At 33.8% G+C, this 19,445-nt stretch overlaps 1 protein-coding gene across 1 annotated transcript in view; it reads right to left on the reverse strand.

The window, feature by feature from the left end:
• Positions 1–16,492: 16,492 nt before the first annotated feature.
• Positions 16,493–19,445, reverse strand: part of Sec10 (Exocyst complex component Sec10) — a 92,780-nt gene continuing 89,827 nt past the window's right edge. The window contains exon 17 of the mRNA XM_081730450.1: positions 16,493–16,792. Coding sequence (XP_081586576.1) covers positions 16,694–16,792 — 99 coding nt within the window. The 3' untranslated portion in view covers positions 16,493–16,693. The remainder of the gene's footprint in view (positions 16,793–19,445) is intronic.

The raw sequence follows: 19,445 nt of genomic DNA on the forward strand, positions 1-19,445 counted from the left end.
ACACATGAAAGATAAAAAAAAAGAAAAGAAAATTGTTAACACGAAGGGGTTCAATGTGTATTATCAACACTTCATATTATAATCTTCAGTATCAAATAAAATTTAAAACTCACTACTTGGCAATAAAAAATAGTACATTTTTACACTTCACCGAACTTGTTTCCAAGAAGCTCAATAGGGAAGCTGTCAAAATGGCGTCAAGTGCTCAGAGAATGGGTAAATGGCTGCCTTAAAAAAGTAAAATCAATTGCAAAAACGAGTGCATTTTATAATAACAGCTTAATTTCTGTGTAACATATTGTTTACGATTTGAGTGTTATTGGAAAAAACACTTCGAATAACTGCATAAATAATTATAGAGTGCAATCAGTTTGGTGAACATTTCTGGAACATTCCAGATTTTCTTTTTGGTGAGATCATTCCTTTATCTCTACATAAAATAGTGTTGTACTTAGTGTTTTGACTGTGATAGTTCTTTAATTCTAATTTGTGTGTTGTGTTTCTCATATTTTCGATGGTTTATCATGTTCTTGTTATACACAACTGGACTAATACAATATGATCAATGAAGTAGAAATTGAATATACAGAATCGAATGTTCTAGACGAACATGATTATATGATTACATCGCAAACGAATGACCAGGAATCGAATACAAATAGGACTCAACCAAATCAAATAAGTTTTTCTTCCGTAGACGGTATCAAGAAAAAAAAAGATCTATTATTACAACTTTTAAAGATACTAATAATGCCACTTCCATAGGTATAACTAAATTTGGATCGCATCATCTTGCACCATATTATGTCTTCGTCAAATCTAATTCGGAAGAATTAGGGAAAAAGCACATTATGGCACTTAGCAGAAAATTATACCTTGCAGACATTTCAGGTATTCAAAGTGTGGATAAAATTGGCCGAAATTTACTGAAAATAAAATTTCGCTCGGGCGAGGAAGCCAATTCATTTTTAGATCATGAAATTCTGTCTCAAAATAATTGGCTAGCATTTATCCCGAATCATCTCATTTACACAATGGGAGTGATACATGGCATAGAAATAAATATAGAAATGTCGGATTTATTAAATGATATTAAATGTGACTTTACAGTTACGTCAGCTAGACGTATATTCAAAAGAACTTCAACGGGTGAACTACAACCTACCTCCACAGTAATTTTGACATTTGATTCTCAGCAACTCCCTAATGATATTAAATTATATTATATTAAACGTTTGGTTCACACATACATACCGGCTATCAGACAGTGTATCTCAGGTTGCAATAAATTTGGACATCGAAAGAATAATTGTAGATTAAATAAAATATTATGTATAAAATGTGGAGAACCGCATCCGTCTGTCACATGTAACAACCCTCCTCATTGTATCAATTGTAGTGGAAATCATCCGGCTGATTTTCAAGATTGTCCGGAGAGAATTAGACAAGGTAAACTCATGGAACTAATGGCGAAAGAAAAAATATCTTTTACTGAAGCGAATGCGATTTTTTTAAAAAAAGAATTCAATCAACATTAACTCAAATTCTAATCAAGATCACGCTATCGTTAACCTTCGGTCAACAGAAGGGTATAATTCAAATATGAGTCATACATCTTATGCATCTTTGTTCAATATAAAACATATGCCTCCTTTGGTAACTCCTGCTCCGAAACAAATTTCCCCAAGAACTCATGTCTCAAGAGACCTTCCTACTTCTCCACCGGAGAAGAGACGCAAGAGTCAAGTGGAATTATTTTCATGGAACTCTTCTCAATCGTCTTCACAATTAGTTAAGGGGAAATTTCATAACAAAAATATAAGATTTAATTCAATCCCTACAACAAATGATGAGTTTAACAAGATAAAAATTTCTTCAAATGATAATGACAATACATATAAAAAAGCCGATAACTTCATCCTACATAAAGATAATTCAAACATGGTACGAAGAAAAGTGACTTCTCCGGTACCGGAATGTTTTGGAAACCATAACTTCGCCCTTGAAGATTCGAAGGGAATAAATAGAAAGAATCCTCATAATTTAGACCATCCGGAAACAACTCTAATACAATTCTCTGGAAAGGATAAAGAATCTATCACAACATCAATAATTACTCCACAACCTCAACAAAAGTTAAAAGAAGGAATTAGAAAGATTCTTCATTCAGCAATGATATCAAACGAGGGAGTTAGTACACATACTACATCTGATATTATCTTCAACAACCTATGTTCTTTATTACAGCTATTAAAAAAATGGATATTGGTAGGAAAGACAGTCTCATCTTTTTACAATGGAATTTCCAAAATATTTATGGTAAATTACATCATTTAATAAATTTATACCTTACCAGGAAAATTTTATTGGTCTATATCTTCATCGTTAAAAGTTCAACTTAAGTCTCACTCGACAAGATATTATAATTTACTATCGTCTACTCTTTGGAACAGCATTAACTCCATTAAAATCATTCCAAATTAGGAAAAAAATTAAGAAAAATCCCACGTGTCATTGCTGGTGTGATAGAGGCATTGGGATCAGGAATCATATTATCTTTGAATGTGAACTTTTTGAATCATTTAGATCTCTATTTCTAAATCAACTTTATATTCATTTAGGAAGTGCTCCTTTCTCATATAAATACATCTTAGCAACAAATCAACAAATGCCAATCAAGGCATTAATACAATTCCTTAAAAAAAAACCGGAATTACATTGAAAAACAAAAGGTATACCAACTATTATTGATCCTCACAGTTCTTACTGAAGAAATTTTCCAACTCACAACTATATTCTTTTCATCATTTATGGCACAAACTGGTTATTTCCTGGTGCCCTTTTTCAAACACTTTTAAGAGTGAAGAAGACAAGACAAGACAAGAAGCTCAATAAAACACTAAATGAAACATAGAAATAACCTTAACACTGAAAACAAACGTCAATTCCAAATACTGTCCAATTGAGGATCAAGAAATAGCCCCGCCCCTGCTGACCGATTGAGGTTCTTCAATATGACCAACAACATCTTCTCACACATACTCTAACTCATTTGGTCTTTCTGGCCACTTCCAGTATTTTCTGCTTTTCTGCATGGCTGACATGATCGCACCTTTATCTGTAATACTGGTAATTTCCTAGAAAAATATTCGTTCTCGTATGTTACGATCACAAATTCTCCTACTTCTTTACTGGATTCAACTGTTATGGAAGTTGACTCGATTTCTGAACCACTAGTATATCCTTCATTTATTTCGCTAGAGGAATCTTATAAGAAACACTGTCACTCTCGGTGTCTGATGTGGCGCTGTCACTTGGTCGGGAACCTGAAAATATAGCTAACAAGTCTTTTTTCTAACATTTTGTTCATCTCTTTTGCTTTTAAGCTTTATTTTTCTCTCTTGCTCTTGCAATCGCTTAATTCTTTTCGTCTCCTCCTTCTTTTGTTGTCTTTCTGCTACTCTTTATTTTTTCTGGCGTTCCAGATCTTTTCCTTTGCTTTACTTTCATAGTACTTTTGCCATAAATTTGAAAAATCAATACGTGGAACTTCTTTCTTCAATTTTCTCTTCTATGTTGTTCACTTTGGTTTCAGGCCAAAACAGATATCTTTTAAACGGGCTCAGAATACTCTTAACATTATGACCTGTAGTACTTTCTTCGTGTATTGACAAGGTCACAGTTTCCACCTGTCCTGACACCTCGTACGAATTTGTGACAGGTTCTTGACTTAACCCCTGATTTCCAATATCTACTGACTGTTCTGCTTCCTCATGAGACAAACTTCTTTCTGGTTCTTTATCTACTACTTTTCTGCTCACATTCATAGTTCTGCGTTCACATTCAGTGATGCACTGTCTTGTGATTACGTTCTAATATCCACTTTATGTTCTACCTCCACGTTACACGATAGATGACTTTCTTCAAACAGGCCCTCTTGAACTTCTATGATCTGATGGTTTTCATTTGTTTCTAATGCAGCTGTAACAGTCTTTCACGTTTGAAAGATTTTCTTTTGGTCCAGGCCATTTTTCAATGTGAGACATAGATTGAAACATGTTGACCTTATCTTTCTCTATTATCACTTTCTAAGTTATTTCTAGTTCATGTGAAGTTAAACTACTTCCAGAGATAGATCTAGCTACGCACTCCTTCACTAGAATATCTTCTTACTCTGCCGTGAGAATAGATGCTGGGCCCATTTTCCTTCAAATTAACGTTTTTCCTTTAATTTTATATAGTAAAGTTATCCGTGGAACACCATGTTTCTTGGCTGAAGCTGCAACGAACACTCCATGTTGACGAACATCCTTTATTTCTTCTACTATTTGTTTCTCGGAATACGACAAGAAACTTCCAATTACTAGCTGCATCATCTTAAAAGGAGAAAGTAATTTTTATTTATTTCTGGTTGACGTGAATGGCAAAGAAAATGTTTGGAAAGAAAATAATATTTTGTGACCCTTTGAACAAAGTGTTTCAAAAAAGTCTGATTAAGATGTGTGAATAGAGCATTGCGCTCTACGAGGCAAAAGAAAAATGGAAAAGTGGCGAGAAAATTCAACAGGTGAATATGCAAGAAAATTGAGAACGTTGGTTGGGTAGAGAAGAAAGCTGATCAGGAAGTTATGGGAAAAGCAAGATAAACGAGAGGAATATTTCAGACGGGCAGAAACTTGACAAGAAATTCGTTGGATCCGTACTTGGTTAACAAGTTGTATTTTGAAAGATGTGATACAGGAAATAGAAGCAGAAAAAAAGAACGTGGAAAGAGGAGGTTGTAATTGATAGATAATATTAGGGAGGGTGATTTATACATTGAAACAGAGATTAGCGGGAGATCGCGACAAGTGACAGCTAAGAATCTACTTTGCAGGGTAATATTTTAAAAGTGTATTAATGAAGAATTTCTATGTGACTCGTAAAACTCTTCACGGATTGACTTTTTGTCAAGCATATAAGCTCAAACCAGAACTAATTACTACATTTGAAAAATATTTCCTGGAAGCATTTGATGGTTCTTGCTATGTGTACCTGTCTCTTTGTAATTCAAATGAGAGAAATACTTGAAGGAATTACTTACGCCATATATTTTAAATACTTTTCCAGAAAAGAAAGTACTTACTTATGTGCTTATTATTCTGATAATTAGTAAGAAAAACTTTAACACAAAGCCTGAAAACTTTTCTTAGATCCAACAAAGGGTAGATTCAGTACTTGACATGCACTGGTAGTAGTTTACTTGATATGCACTGGTAGTAATGTTTGACACTCATGTCAAGTACTTGTTCCATACAGCTGTTTTACTTTCTGGTGCAAATTTTAATGTTTCCGATTGTTACAACGTGTTTGAAGCGCTAAACATTAATATTAGTATAAGAATGGATGGAATTAGTTCCAAGCAGAATTGAATGTCAGTATTTGACACCCCTCCAACAACATTCAATTTTCTGTTGAAACTTCTCGCATTAATTTTGTTACTCACCGAAAATACTGTACACGTAAAATTATAAATAAAGATATTATACCAAAGCAAACATAGTTTTGCATGATGTTAGTTACAAATAGAAGGTACTCATCTTCTTAACGAAATCGGTAAGGCTGTAGCACACAACGTATCCTCACAACGGCGTGAAAAGTTTACAATGTCACTCCATTATATAATGCAACTCTGTGTAATGATGCCAGATAATATTCAGTGAAACTTCAACCTGCAATTTGCAAAGTGTCAACTACTGAACCCATCATCTACCAGCGCCTTTACCTTACAAATCTTGAATTATGTTTTATTACTATTATTCGTACGATTGCTTTTAAATGTACTGAAAAGTTTATTTAAAATGATTCTTTCTTTCTAAAATCAACGAGGATTAATTTTAGTGCAAGTTAAGACTTCTCAAAGTAGCAAATAAGATCATTTGTTATTGTTATTACATCTTACCTGAACCTTCAAGCCATTTACTTGTTCGTCATGTCTGAAATAAATATACTGGCAGTTAAGTTTCTTCATCCACGTTCATAACTGACTGAGAATATGTAACAAATTATTCTAACTTACATATACTGTATATTGTGCCCAACTTCTAAAATTGATATCGACGTTATGTGCACAGGAAATCAACGGATAATGATTATTTTTGAATTCTGTTTTGAAATACTCTCTCAAAGCAGGCAACTGCAGGTTGTTTTCTTTTTCTTTCTTTTTGTTTTACTTAGTTACACGACAATAGGATATTTATCATAAATTATATATGAATCTAAGTTGAATAAACAAAGTAATGTTAATAAGCAACCTGTAATTGGATACAATGAAATGAAACTACTAATAAAAGTGAATTTGGTATGCTAAATATATATTTGGAGACGTTCAGGAAGATGATTTTGTATAACGAAATGATTTTGTAAGACGTATAACTGAATGCCGATCCTTCTTCCTGTCGAGTAGTTATGGATACCTTTCCAATGTTCTTTAATCATGTCCGCTATTCTGTACCTATTTTCAGTTAGCAAAACAGATGAACCTATATCATAAGTAGCATATTACAGTGACTTGTGTCGAACGTTATTTCATGTGGTATGTACAAGGGAAAATTATCTTGACATCAGAACGGGGACTTACTTCATTCACGAGTCTACTATTTTCGGAGCGAGGTCTGATGTTCGCGGCAGTGTTTCTGTTGAAGTATGATACCGTAAGACGGGGTTACTTTGCAAATTAGGAGTTACTTTGCACAAAATATGAAAAGAGTTTCACTCCTCTGTCCAGGGACGGCACTAAGGGTGGGCGGGGGTGGGCGACCGCCCACCCGATGAATGGCCTTGCCCACCCCAACAGAAGTAGAATAATGAAGGTGACATCCTGCACTTCAAAAGCAACAGGTATTACTATTGATTGTAATGTAATAGGTTCTAGGACCCTGTTTAACTCTGTAATGAACAATGATTTTATTTACAAACATAGTTCCAAATACAGCTGAACGCCAATTTACACTGGAATAAGAAGTCTTCACCCTCAAAGTGAATATTTCCTCTCATTTGGGAAAATTGAACCACTTGCACGTCATTATGGATGTGATGTCGATAGTGTAGAGGTGAAAATGAAACTTCTCCCGAAAGTTTTGAAACGTTATGAGGAGGAAAAGCAATGCAAAATTACCTCCGTTTCTCAGTTTACTGAAGTGATGGATCGTTTCAAAATTGCTTTTCATTAAATTCACAAATTAGGCGTAGTTGCTGTTACCATTCCTGTATTTAGTTCACTATGAGAACGTTCTTTCTCGTGTCTTAGACGGGTTAAAACATATCTAAGAAATCGAATGGCAAACTGTAGCCTAAGCAATCTTTGTTTCCTTTTAGTAGAAAGAAAACTTGTAATGAATAATGCTGTAGAGAATGTGGTAAAATTATTCGATGTTGGACATAACAATCAACGCAATGTACTCCATTAAAGTGCAGGTATAAAAGTTTATTGTAAGCTTGATCGTACTATGTGATCAGCCCTTCATAGTTTAAAATACATTATTGTTTCTGTAGATCATGATGTTTTGTTAATTGCTATTTACTTCTTTGTCCAATTTATAATTGTTTTATTTTTTTTTTCAACTTGAGTTTCAGCTTCAAAGACTTCTGTGTAAGGTATGATCAAACAATATATGCTGTCGAATTTCCCTTTTTTTTTTTTTTTTAAGTAACAGATCTTTGCTGTTGCATATAGAGACCATGTCAAAAAATCTAATGTGCACAAATTAAGGATATACGAGAGAAAATATAAATGATTTATATTTTTTTGTCTCTTGCTTTTTTGTAATAGACGCTTCAAAGATAAAAATGTTTGCAGCAGCCTATTTTATTCTTGTTTTACTTTACTTACTTATTGTGTATTTTATGATATTAACGAAAGGTAGAGTATTATCTATTAGTCCGTGTTGTTTGAACCTTCTTTTATTTCTATGCATTCACGTGCATTCTTGGAGGGACAGAAGGTAAAGCTGTCTTGAACTTTATCGGCTACACAGTACACACCGTTATTATTGTTAAAACAAACTGGAAATAGAGGTAGTGTGTCTGCTACGCGGAATTCGGTACGTCGAGCATATAGCCACGAACTCCCGCAGCCCAACCTAAGTCCTGCATTTCTTCAGTCCTACTAGGTGAATGCCGAAATTGTACCTTCTATAAGGCCAAGACAGCTGTTTTCCACATCCTTGTCCCTCCCCTATTTCGGTCTGAACCTTAGTTAACTAAAGAGTTTAAAGATTGAACCTTAATTATTGTCCAAAAAATGTCTACATTGCCCAGTTCTTATTTTCATTGTCCGCCCACCCAGCAACTAGGTCAGCATTTTCCCGCCCACCCCATTCAAATTTTTCTAGCGCCGTCTCTGCCTCTGTCGGTAAAACCATGAACTGTAATGAGGAAGTTTCAACTGCCACCGTAAGATAGAACATCCAACTGTATTTCGGCTATATTGTTGGCGGTTAACATCAGCTCTAATACTCCGGAGGGTTTGTTGCTGTAGAGATATGGAAAGCAGTCCTGTAAAGACCGCCAAAATTTGAAAGATATTACCTACAAGAATTTCCGTCAAAGTTAAGTCACTTTCGTACAATACTACTGTGTATAATGGGGCTTGATGTAATAGTTGAAATTGAAATTTGAAACCTTTAGTCATGAAAAAAAGTAAAACTGGAAGAAGGCGGTTTCAGCCTCTAATTGGGGTTACTTTGCACAGGTCCAAAATACCTCTTCGATAGGAAATTATTACTACTGGAACCTCTTGCATTCTAAATTTAGGTAAATTTGCTATTGAGATAGATGCTGGAATGAATTTCTTGTTGGAAAATAAATTATGAACAGTGGCGGATTTAGAAAAATAGTTTGGAAGGGGCTTCACTCACAAAGGCTGTTTTTTTTTTTTTTTTTTAAAGAAATAACTAGACTTTTTGGGGGGGGATTAAAGCTTATACGCATAGGAATGACTAACATTAGATTTTTTTTTAAAAAAAGAAATCATGCAGTTTGAGTGGACTTTAGCCTGAAAGTCCCAAACCCCAAATCTTCCACTAATTATTGGACATAAGGAATAACCAAGGCAAATCAGTTCACGGTTTTTTTTTTTCTGTTCCTGAATTGGCATTTTTGTGGGACATGCTAAACTGTAGTTCCTGTGCCGGTACCAGAAAATACATAGCTAATTTTCTTTACAAATATTGGTAATTCATACTAAGTATCGATACCAGTACCCTCATTCTAATATTAATATTTGTAAACTGTATGCAGTTTTGTGTAGAAAGTAAAATGTATAAATACTCAAGGGAAAACATTGCACAGAAACGTTATATTCGTATGTTGAACATACTTTTTTGTATATTGTGCAAAGTAACCCCACCTACGGGGTTACTTTGCACCAAAGTTTATATTTCAATAACTATGGTCATACTGAATGTTTACTAATGAACTTGCACAAATGTTTTTCACATATATCTAGCTATTATATGTTTAAAATACAGTGTTCTAAATCATTACGTTTGTAAGTTACATGCAATTTTCTTTACAATTCCTTAAATCATGTGCAAAGTAACCCCGTCTTACAGTACTAATAAAACCAGATCATATTAACCTGTGCGATCTAACGTTTTTGTACGCGAACGTCCCACACTTCTTAACTTTGGGCATTGCGACTTCACTCCAAGAACAAGGTAATCGTAGATTCAGATCTTAATACAAAACAATTGTCTTTTCCTCATTATTATAGATGTTACCTGCAATATCCCAACAATTCTATCTATACATTATCATACAAGTTTATCCAGCTAAGAAACATTGTTAGCATAAAAATATAACGTGTAGTACCGGTATATATATTCTTTATAAACAGTATACTTACATATAGTTTATTAATTTGAGGAGCAGCTTACCCTATTTTAAAACTACTGTTGGTACAGCAAAATTCGCAGGGTCTTACCTGAGCAATTAAACCATTCTTTTCTTGTGAAAATATTAATTTGAGAATGTTATTTGTAAGTATATTAAATTTTTCATTCGGAAGAGAGAAATGTTCTGAAAATTAAGAGTAGGCAATTAATGAAAATTGAATCGCATGCCTTCCCGCCTCTAGTAATATGGAGATAAATTCAGGAAAGATCGTTACCAGTAAATATGTTTTTTGGGAATCTGAGATCTTGCTTCAACAACTGACTTCAAATTATGTTTTATCTTACTACGCAAAGAAAATATAGTCATTAAAATTAGTGATTACATTTATATACTAAAAATTGGTGAAAACTAATAAAAATTTCTTTACTAGCGGTAGGTTATTCATGATACTAATTTGTAAATGTCTTTCGAACACCTTATTTTTAAAAGAAGCATTTAAAACGAAAAAAAGGTCTATATAAAATCATGATTTTTCTCGTCATATAGTATGTGGTTCAAAAGGAATTTTCTATTTCATTTCAGAGACTAGGTGGTATGTTTACCTTTCACCTTGGTAAATACATCCTAAAATTAGACTAGGGTGCAAAGTTATTCTTCTAATGATCATAAATAATAACTTCCATCTTCCACGCTTAGCAATATAAGAATGATTATCCAATTAGTTGAATGAGTTTGAAACCTTCATGTGCTGCAGTTAAGAGCCCCTTGCATGTCATGAAACCAAATCAAACAAGGATTCATTGTGCTCCTCAGGAATCTCCTGATACGTTGCTTGTATATGAGTCCACAAAAAATCAGCATTGTCAGTTACAGATAGTGACTATAGATAAATAGAACTAGGAATTTTAGGTGGTGCACATTGATTTTTTTTTTCAATTAAAACATCCAAATTTGCTTGGATGTTTTACTATGTTTTTGTTTTACAGAAAACTATGTTTTGGTTGCATTTTTTCGTACTTTTATCCAATATAAGCACCTCTTCTCATTTGTCATCATCATATTTTTTGACTTTAAATTTTTATTTATTTATTTCGTCCCTTTCGAGACAAAGAGGCATACCTCATTTTTCCCAACTTGTCCAGGAAACAACTTTACAGATCTTATCATAATTTATTCTATCGTGTTCTGTTAAAAATTTAATTTGATCTCGTAAGTTATATATCTGAAACGAAGAAGATCACACTAAATTTTAAAGGACGACGATAGAATAAATAATGACAAAAGGTTTAAACTTGTCTCCTGAAAAAAATTAAGGAAGTGAGATATGCCCTTTGTCTGGAGAGGGACTTTTTTCTTTTTCTTTCTTTCTTTTTTCTTTTTTGATTCATTTCTACAATGATTAAACAAGTAATGCAGAACGTGTGTTGCATCACATTAACTTTGCTTCGGTGCAGTTGCGTTAGGCGAAAGCAATGGGAGCTGGCAACAACAAAATGACCAATCACGGCTATCTCTAATCGATGATCTTGAGTGCTTTCCAACATACAAAATACTTAGGCCGGAGGTTTAAATGTTATTTGTATTAACAGTTTTCTGAAATTGTGACTTTAATAGCATTGTGTTCTGGAACTTGTTTTAGGCACACATTTTAATACATGAGGGAATTTTGAGTCCTTGATGTAATTAGTTTTTTTTTTTGGATCAAAAGATCCAATATATTTCAGGCAAAAATTTTCTTGTACACCTTATATCTGGAAAACTACATATATTGAAGTAAATCCAAACTATCACTTAACTCAGTGTGATGTGCTTATTCCGTTAAAAATAAGAAAACTCGATTTAGGGACCGTTCAAAAATTTTGTGGCCCCTGATCCAAAAATGAATCAAAAGATGCAATATATTTCAATCAAAAATTTTCTTGCACGCCTTATATCCGAAGAACTACATAATGTGTACACAAACCCAGACTAGCACTCAACTCAGTATGATGTGCTTATTCCGTAAAAAGACAAAACTCGATTTAGGAGCCGTTCAAAAATTTTGTGGTCCTTGATCCAAAAACTATTTATTGGCCAAGATCGCAATTTTTTGATGCATTTTTTGGAACATTTCTAAAATTCTTGGCCAAGATCGCAATCTTTTAATTCATTTTTGGATCATTCCTAAAATTCATGTAGTAACATTTGTATGAAAATTTACGTTTTGAAATTTACACCTGTTCTACACATATTTTTAAAATAAAAATATTCTACCTAAAATTCTTAACAAGTTGCTAATCAACCAACCTGATAGATGGGCATGAGAAGTGACGGTGCAGACCATTGCAGCAGCAGTACTCGTTTCTCGAAGATGATTTGTACATTCCTGGATACATGTGGCGTCCCGAATTGTCTGAAGCAAGGAAATGATTTTGGTCTCCACAACTTCCCTAAGTAGCGTTCACTAGTGAGGTAGTTTAATAAGTAGCAGCCGAGATGCATGTTGTATCTAATGACACTTCGCACCATCGTAGCTAACGTTTCACAATTCACGCTGGCAGATTGCAGTCATCATTAGAATGGCGTTTAATGTGTATGCGATCATCACTTCTGACAGGTTCGTTAGAAAACACAAAATTTGAAATGCAGAAATTATATCGTAATGTACAAGACAGACGGGTAAGGGTAGTTCAAGGTCGCCGTCGGCCATCTTCGCTCCGCAATAAATCCATCACCTGGATGTATTTGCTGGAAAATGGTTACTGATTGCTATATCAAAGAATTAGGAGTTGCATTAAATTTTACCATCAGTTTCGTGCCAATGTTAACAAGAACCCTGCATGTGTAAAGTATCGGCGAAATTGGTACTACATGACTTTATCGATGGGCAGAAGTGGCACAGATGAAAATGTGCGCGGCATTGACGTGTAAAGTTACGAGAAAGAAGGAGAAAAAGTCTTTCATCGCACTACTGCAATAAAAGAATCATGAGCTAGATAATACGAATCTGAGTTAGTAATAGAATAAATGGCTTTCTCTATCTTTACTAGGCCCCGAAGAAATTAACAGAAAAAACAGATAAAGTAACGATGATATTAGGATATGATTACAAAGGGATTATCCTTTAGCACCAAATTTAACCTGAAACAATATTTAATGTTACTATGCTCATCTATGACCTGCTGGTCGGCGAGACCACTTTTCCTACCATTACGAAAACAGTTAGTTGTACTTCACAACTTCCTGGTACACTCATGTCCAAGATTATTTTCGCATGTATATAAATATGTTGTTGTATGAATATAGTTTGATAACGAAGTCGCCCGATATTTCTTATAATGTTAGTATGTGTATAATCGGCAAAGACATGTATGTGATAAATTTCATGTCAAAGGAGCAGTAAATAAGAACAATAAAACTAAAATAAAACTTTCTTGTCCATTTAGCAACATTCTGTTTTACTCATTCTAATTTTCGTATTTATAATTCTCTTCCTATGAAATTTACCACAAATATATATTTCCCGATTATACACATAGTATCAGTATTAAAAGTACCCTGCAAAATCATTATGAAATTATATTCTTACAAGAAAACAGTTATATGATATGCGACAAACATTTTGGACATGACTGTACATTACACATGTAACGTACACATCTGTAGTATACCACGTAGTTGTGAAGTACAATCCATCATGTGACGTACATGATGGATAAAAATCTTTCCGTTTAACGTTCCGCGATTATGCCCGTTACGCTACGGAAGACGGATGATCAAGGCAAGTGTATCAAGATTGAAGAATTGGTAGAATGATAATGCAGGAGGAAATGAGAGTACCCCGAGAAAACACGATGTTGTCCACTACAAACTTACTTGGTCGAGGATCGAACCAGTGATTACACACACCAGAGGTAAGTGCTCTACCACTGAGACACCGTGCTCTTCCCACCTTGAGATAGAATTTATAGTAGAAACGGGTTTGGAAATTACCAAACTACAGTGGTGGCAAAAAGTCCTGAACACACTCATTTTTTTTATTGCCTAATTTTTGTGTTTAACTTCATTTTTCGTTACGAAATTATCGCACTATCTTAAATAGTTATTGATTTTAATGTATTTTTCATGCTGATTTCAAATCTACTACTAGTTTTTTAATGCCTAAAATATTTTTTTGTAGTAAAGCTGCCTGAACACAATAATGTGAAATATATGCAGAATAAAACAATATAGAATAACATAATATGAATAGAAGAATAACACGAAAATTGACAAATACGGTACATTTAATACGCATTTTGAAAATTACATTGTTGTCACATGTTAGAACATTAATATTTTATGGGCCAGCCGTTTGCTTTAACTACGGCTCTACACCTTTTTGGCATGGAATGCACCAATTTCAAAAGTTCTTTCGTGATAATATGATTGAAGGAAAATATTAAAGCTTCAATTAACTCACGTTTATTTGAAAGTTTTTTCTTTGAAATTTCATAACCAATTTTAAACCATAAGTTCTCTATCGGATTAAGGTCGGGAGACTGTTCTGGCCAGTTCATTCTATTCACAGTATGGTCTTTGAGCCATTTCTGGACTACCTTTGCACGGTGACAAGGGGCGTTATCGTCCTGAAAAATCCATGACTGATTCCCAAAAAGATCTCTCGCAGTTGGTAGCAATTTATTTTGTAGTATTTCAATGTAATCCATGGCAATCCATGGCTTTCACTGTTCCGCTAACGATGTGAAGTCTTCCAACACCACGACAAGACATACAACCCCATACCATCACTTTTGTCGGATACTTTACTGTGGGCTTCAGACACTGAGGGCTGAATTCCTCATGAGTGGGTCGTATGGTTCATTTCTAGATTTCAAATTTTAGTCTACGAGGAAAATGCTTCCGAGGCATCCTAATCATCTGCCGTAGGGCATCCTCTTCGAAAGCTACTACAAAATGAAGCAGTAATGTGGATATTGTAAAGATTTTGTCAAAATCCCTATATTAAGCAACAATGGATGTTGTAGCACATTCAATTCTGTTTAACAATCTAAAGATGTTGTGAAAGCGGGGTTCTAACCAAAAAAGAAAAGTAAGTGCGCCCATGATATTGTTATATAGTTCACTTTGTATAATACCGTTCGTGAAAATTACAACACCGAAAAGAACGACGTGTGCGTGGAATTAAATTTATACCATAAATCGTTACATCACTATTAAGAAATTAACACAATTTAGCGTACGTACAACACTGTGGCGTATAAACTTGCCAGATATTTGGAACACTTACTGCAGAAGTAAATGATTGTATTAAAGGGATTATAATCCCTTTCACGTAAATCACACAAGCATTTTCATACACATATTGCTACTTCAAGGAAAAAGACTCTCGTTTTACTTGATTGCAATAGAACTAAAACGTCCTATCAATTTAAGCTGTTCAGAGTCAGATCTGGAATTAACATACGTTGCACCAAAGAGTCATCTGCTTTCACTATTTCTGCATCTAATTTAAAACTGTTTTCTACAAAGAAGTTAGTAAGTCACCAAGAAAATGCCTAACACAGCCTGTTTATCTATGCGGCATTCTGACACACAGTCTGTCCGTTTATCATTCAGTTGGATTTCCACATTTGTCCTCTTACGACGCTGCACAATGGGCTGAAATCCCGAAAAGATAGTCAAAAGTCAAAAAAACAAATTTTCGATTTAAGAATGTTTACGTTTTGGGTCGTATGGTAGAATGTTTCAAGTATGAAATTTCGTTAAAACATCCCCTTTCTTTCTTATACCTGCGGAGCAGGCAGTCATCCGAAAAGTGCCGTTTGATCGCTTCGGATGTAGTGAACGTGAACGTGAAAAAATTACTTTGATTTAAAGTATCATAACTTTGTTAATTTACATTTTCCAAATGAATAAAATAGATGAAGGTATGTAGAATTAAAATTTAAATAATTTAAGCTCAGAAAACAGTTATCACAAATTATTATTACAGTAAACGAAAACTGAAGAAAAAGGAAGAACAAAAAGTAGATAAATGCAGAAAAACAGTTATGAATTCCGTATAATTGTATCGACATACTAATTTTACGACACACGCAATACTATACGCTAACGAATTCACAAAAAATAGCTGCCTATAGGTGCCCTTGCAAAATTTATGCAGGAAGTTTCTCAACGGATATCAAGAATACCAATTTATAACAATATTAATAATATGTTATTTTGTTATATTGCAGTTTACTTCATAACTATTTTGAATGTTAAAATTCTGACTTTATAATCGTCACCAACGATCTCAAACATATAATGAAACTAGTTTTCAGTCTATTTGGATTTTTTTTTTAAAGTTTGCTCACTATACTGGATCTACCATTTTGAATTTTTGATTTGTGACCTCATAATTGTTATCACCGACCTCGAACACCTATATATTCGTAATATCATGCAAATTGACCAACAGTTTCATATTTTGATCAGTTTATAGGGATTTCAGGCCACTGTGCGCTGGATCAATGCCATAAAATCTTGGCTCCCGGTCCCTTCTGGGGGTTAAATCTTGAATAGTGAGTGCAAGCGATAAGCTAATGAACACAGGAGTAATGAATTAATTTCAATAATATTAACTAACAGTATATATATTTAACAAAATTGTTTTTAATAATTTTAATTAACTTCGCAATACTATATACAATACTTAAATATATGCATCTTACTAACATACTTTATCCATATCATACATACACACACAACATACCAACATACATCCTCATCAATTCACTTGACTCACAATTTTACAATACATAAATATACAATGAATTGCAACAGAAATGCACAATCATGTAGCTAGTCCTTTTAAGCAGTTCGCCAACTTCTGGGTCTTGTAATCACTGCGCAGTTGGATGAAATTCAAGAGAATTGAACGATCCAGCCCCGCCTGAAAAAAAAAAAAAAAAAAAAAGTAATGTTAACTTTCATTCTACACAAAAACAAAGCAGAATAAAAAAAAGAATTAAAAGTTCTTGCTACCAAGGAAAATTTCAATAAATATGTAACCCTTCACTTTGTTTACTCATGGCTTAGAAAACTGATTTTTCTCTTAAAATCAGATACTGGTTCTTCTTGTAGAAAAGAATGGAAATACACTTCTATCTGTGCAAATTATGAAACTATAAAAGTTACTTCTTATCCCTAAAACAAGTGAAATTTACAGTGATTTAAAAAGAATTTCCATTGGAAAATCGCTGATGGAAGTTCGAGTTTACTGACATCTAACTTCCCTCTCTCTAAACACACACTCATAAATATATATATATATACCGTATACATACAGTAAAGTCCGATGATTCGCGGTGTGGATTATCCGTGAGTGCTGCGAAAAATTCATTTAACCCTGCTGCAGTCGTTCTCAATGATTTCTCATACGTAGTCGCTGCGGACTAACACTCCGCATACAAATACGTACTATATGTTCTAAAACATAAAAATGTACTGCATTGTGAAAATCAATACTTCCAACAATAGTGCACATTTCGAAGTGTAACTCTACTCTGATAAGCAGAAATTAACTGTTGTAAGGTATGAAAAATGAGAATTGAGAAGAGTGATTGGCGTGGTAGTAAGTTACATTTATTTATTTATTTATGAAGTTTCAGATACTGATCTATGCCCATTTTACACTGAAACATATTTAGTTTTCTTTTTTATTATTATTATTATATATATATATATATATATAATATTACTACATTTACAGATACTTTAAGTTGTATCTAAAATGATTTTCAGTCAAAAATATCAACATCTGACGATAAACTATTACACAATGATACTAGCCTGAAGGATAAGGGACGTTGTATAATTGATAGCCAGTATGTTACATATGTTAGTAGCGTATGACTGCGAATAAGGCGAGAAGGTACGCGAAAATTGAGAACGGAGACCAACAATTCGGAATTAATTTTCCCATTGATAATTTTATGGAGAAACAGTAAGTCTGCCACTATGCGTCCAATAAGTGAAGTCTGAAAATTATGTTTGGTTATGAGCTGTGTTTTATTAACTCTTATTAACGCACTGAAGTTAATCTTTGTTTGACAATGGCAGGAAAAAGTTAAGGACAGAATCAAAACGGGGTAAGTTTTAAGTACAGGCCATATTCCATATCGGTGATCAATATTCAATTTTACGAGATACAAAGGCTTTGAAGAAAATACTGAGTGATTTGAGATCGCGAATTTCAGTAAATCTGCAAAGAATATTTAGTATTATCATGGCACTCTTCACAATAAGAGTGATGTGGTCAGCAAATGTAAGGTTTTCACGGAATACTCTGAGGTTTCTATTTTTCTTCAAAGAAATACTAAGAGAGAAACATTTTTTAGGGTTTAGTTTTAAATTCCAAGTCGCACACCAGTCAGTAAGTTTAACGAGAATTCGTTGAAGTCATAAGGCATTGTCGATGTTAGAGATTTTATAGAAAATATTACAATCGTCAGCAAAGAGAAGAATGTAGATGGTAAAGACAGGAAGGAAGGGAGACAAATCATCCATGTAAAGAAGAAATAGCAATGGTCCTAGAACACTATCCTGGGAAACCCCAAAAAAAAACTGAGGGCAAATTTGGATGATGCATCTGGCAGAACAACACGTTGCATATAATCAGTACAATAATCCTTTAGCAGACAGGAATTTCTCATGACGATTAAATCTGTTGGATATCTTGTAAAGAAGCAGATGGAAATCAATTTTATCGAAAGCTTTAGAGAAATCTAAGTATATTACACTTAGTTGAGAATTTCCTGAAATACAGTTTACATCATGAATACAAAATTCTAATAGGTTGGTAAGGCATGATTTCTGTTCCAGGAAGCCATGCTGTGCTATGTTCAAATACGGGTTCGTTAACTTGTAAAGTCTGGCCTTAATGATTTTCTAGCAAAGTATTGACAACGAACAAAGAAGAGAAATGGGTCTATAGGAACATACATAAGTTTTAGTGCCAGATTTATAGATTGAAATAAAATTAGCCTGTTTCCAAAGTTGAAGAAAAAAGCCTTCTGTAAAACATCTACTAAATAAATAAATAAATAAATAAATAAATAAATAAATAAATAAATAAACAAATAAATAAATAAAGCCAAGGGATAAACAATTGGCCCGACTGCATTGCAAAGGAAGATTGTATTAATATTGTCAGGTCCAAGAGCAGGATGGTCAAATAGAGCTGACAAGAGTGACGACTTCAGTGGACGGAGTGAGAGTCCGCGGGTGACCACTGGAGGATTAATTAAGGACGTTGAAAAAAATGGGTTTGAAAAGACTCCAACCTAATACAAGGCTCCAACATACAAGGGACAGATATTAATACGAGTAATGACTGAAGTATGTGATAGAGTGATTCCTGTATGTACTTCAGTTGCAATTTAAACATCTTGTAAATATCTAATCATCAAAAATTTATGGAATTTCTGTTGTTGCAGGTTCGGTGAGTAATACAGCAAGATATAAAATCAACCGGCACAAGGAAAGATCGGTAACCCATTATCTTTTATCTAGAGGCATGAGCCCAATGTGATTAATGATGTAAT

The sequence above is a fragment of the Thermobia domestica genome, chromosome 11 (genome assembly GCF_964235325.1).
Source record: "Thermobia domestica chromosome 11, izTheDome1.hap1.1, whole genome shotgun sequence".
Taxonomy (NCBI): Eukaryota; Metazoa; Arthropoda; class Insecta; order Zygentoma; family Lepismatidae; genus Thermobia; species Thermobia domestica.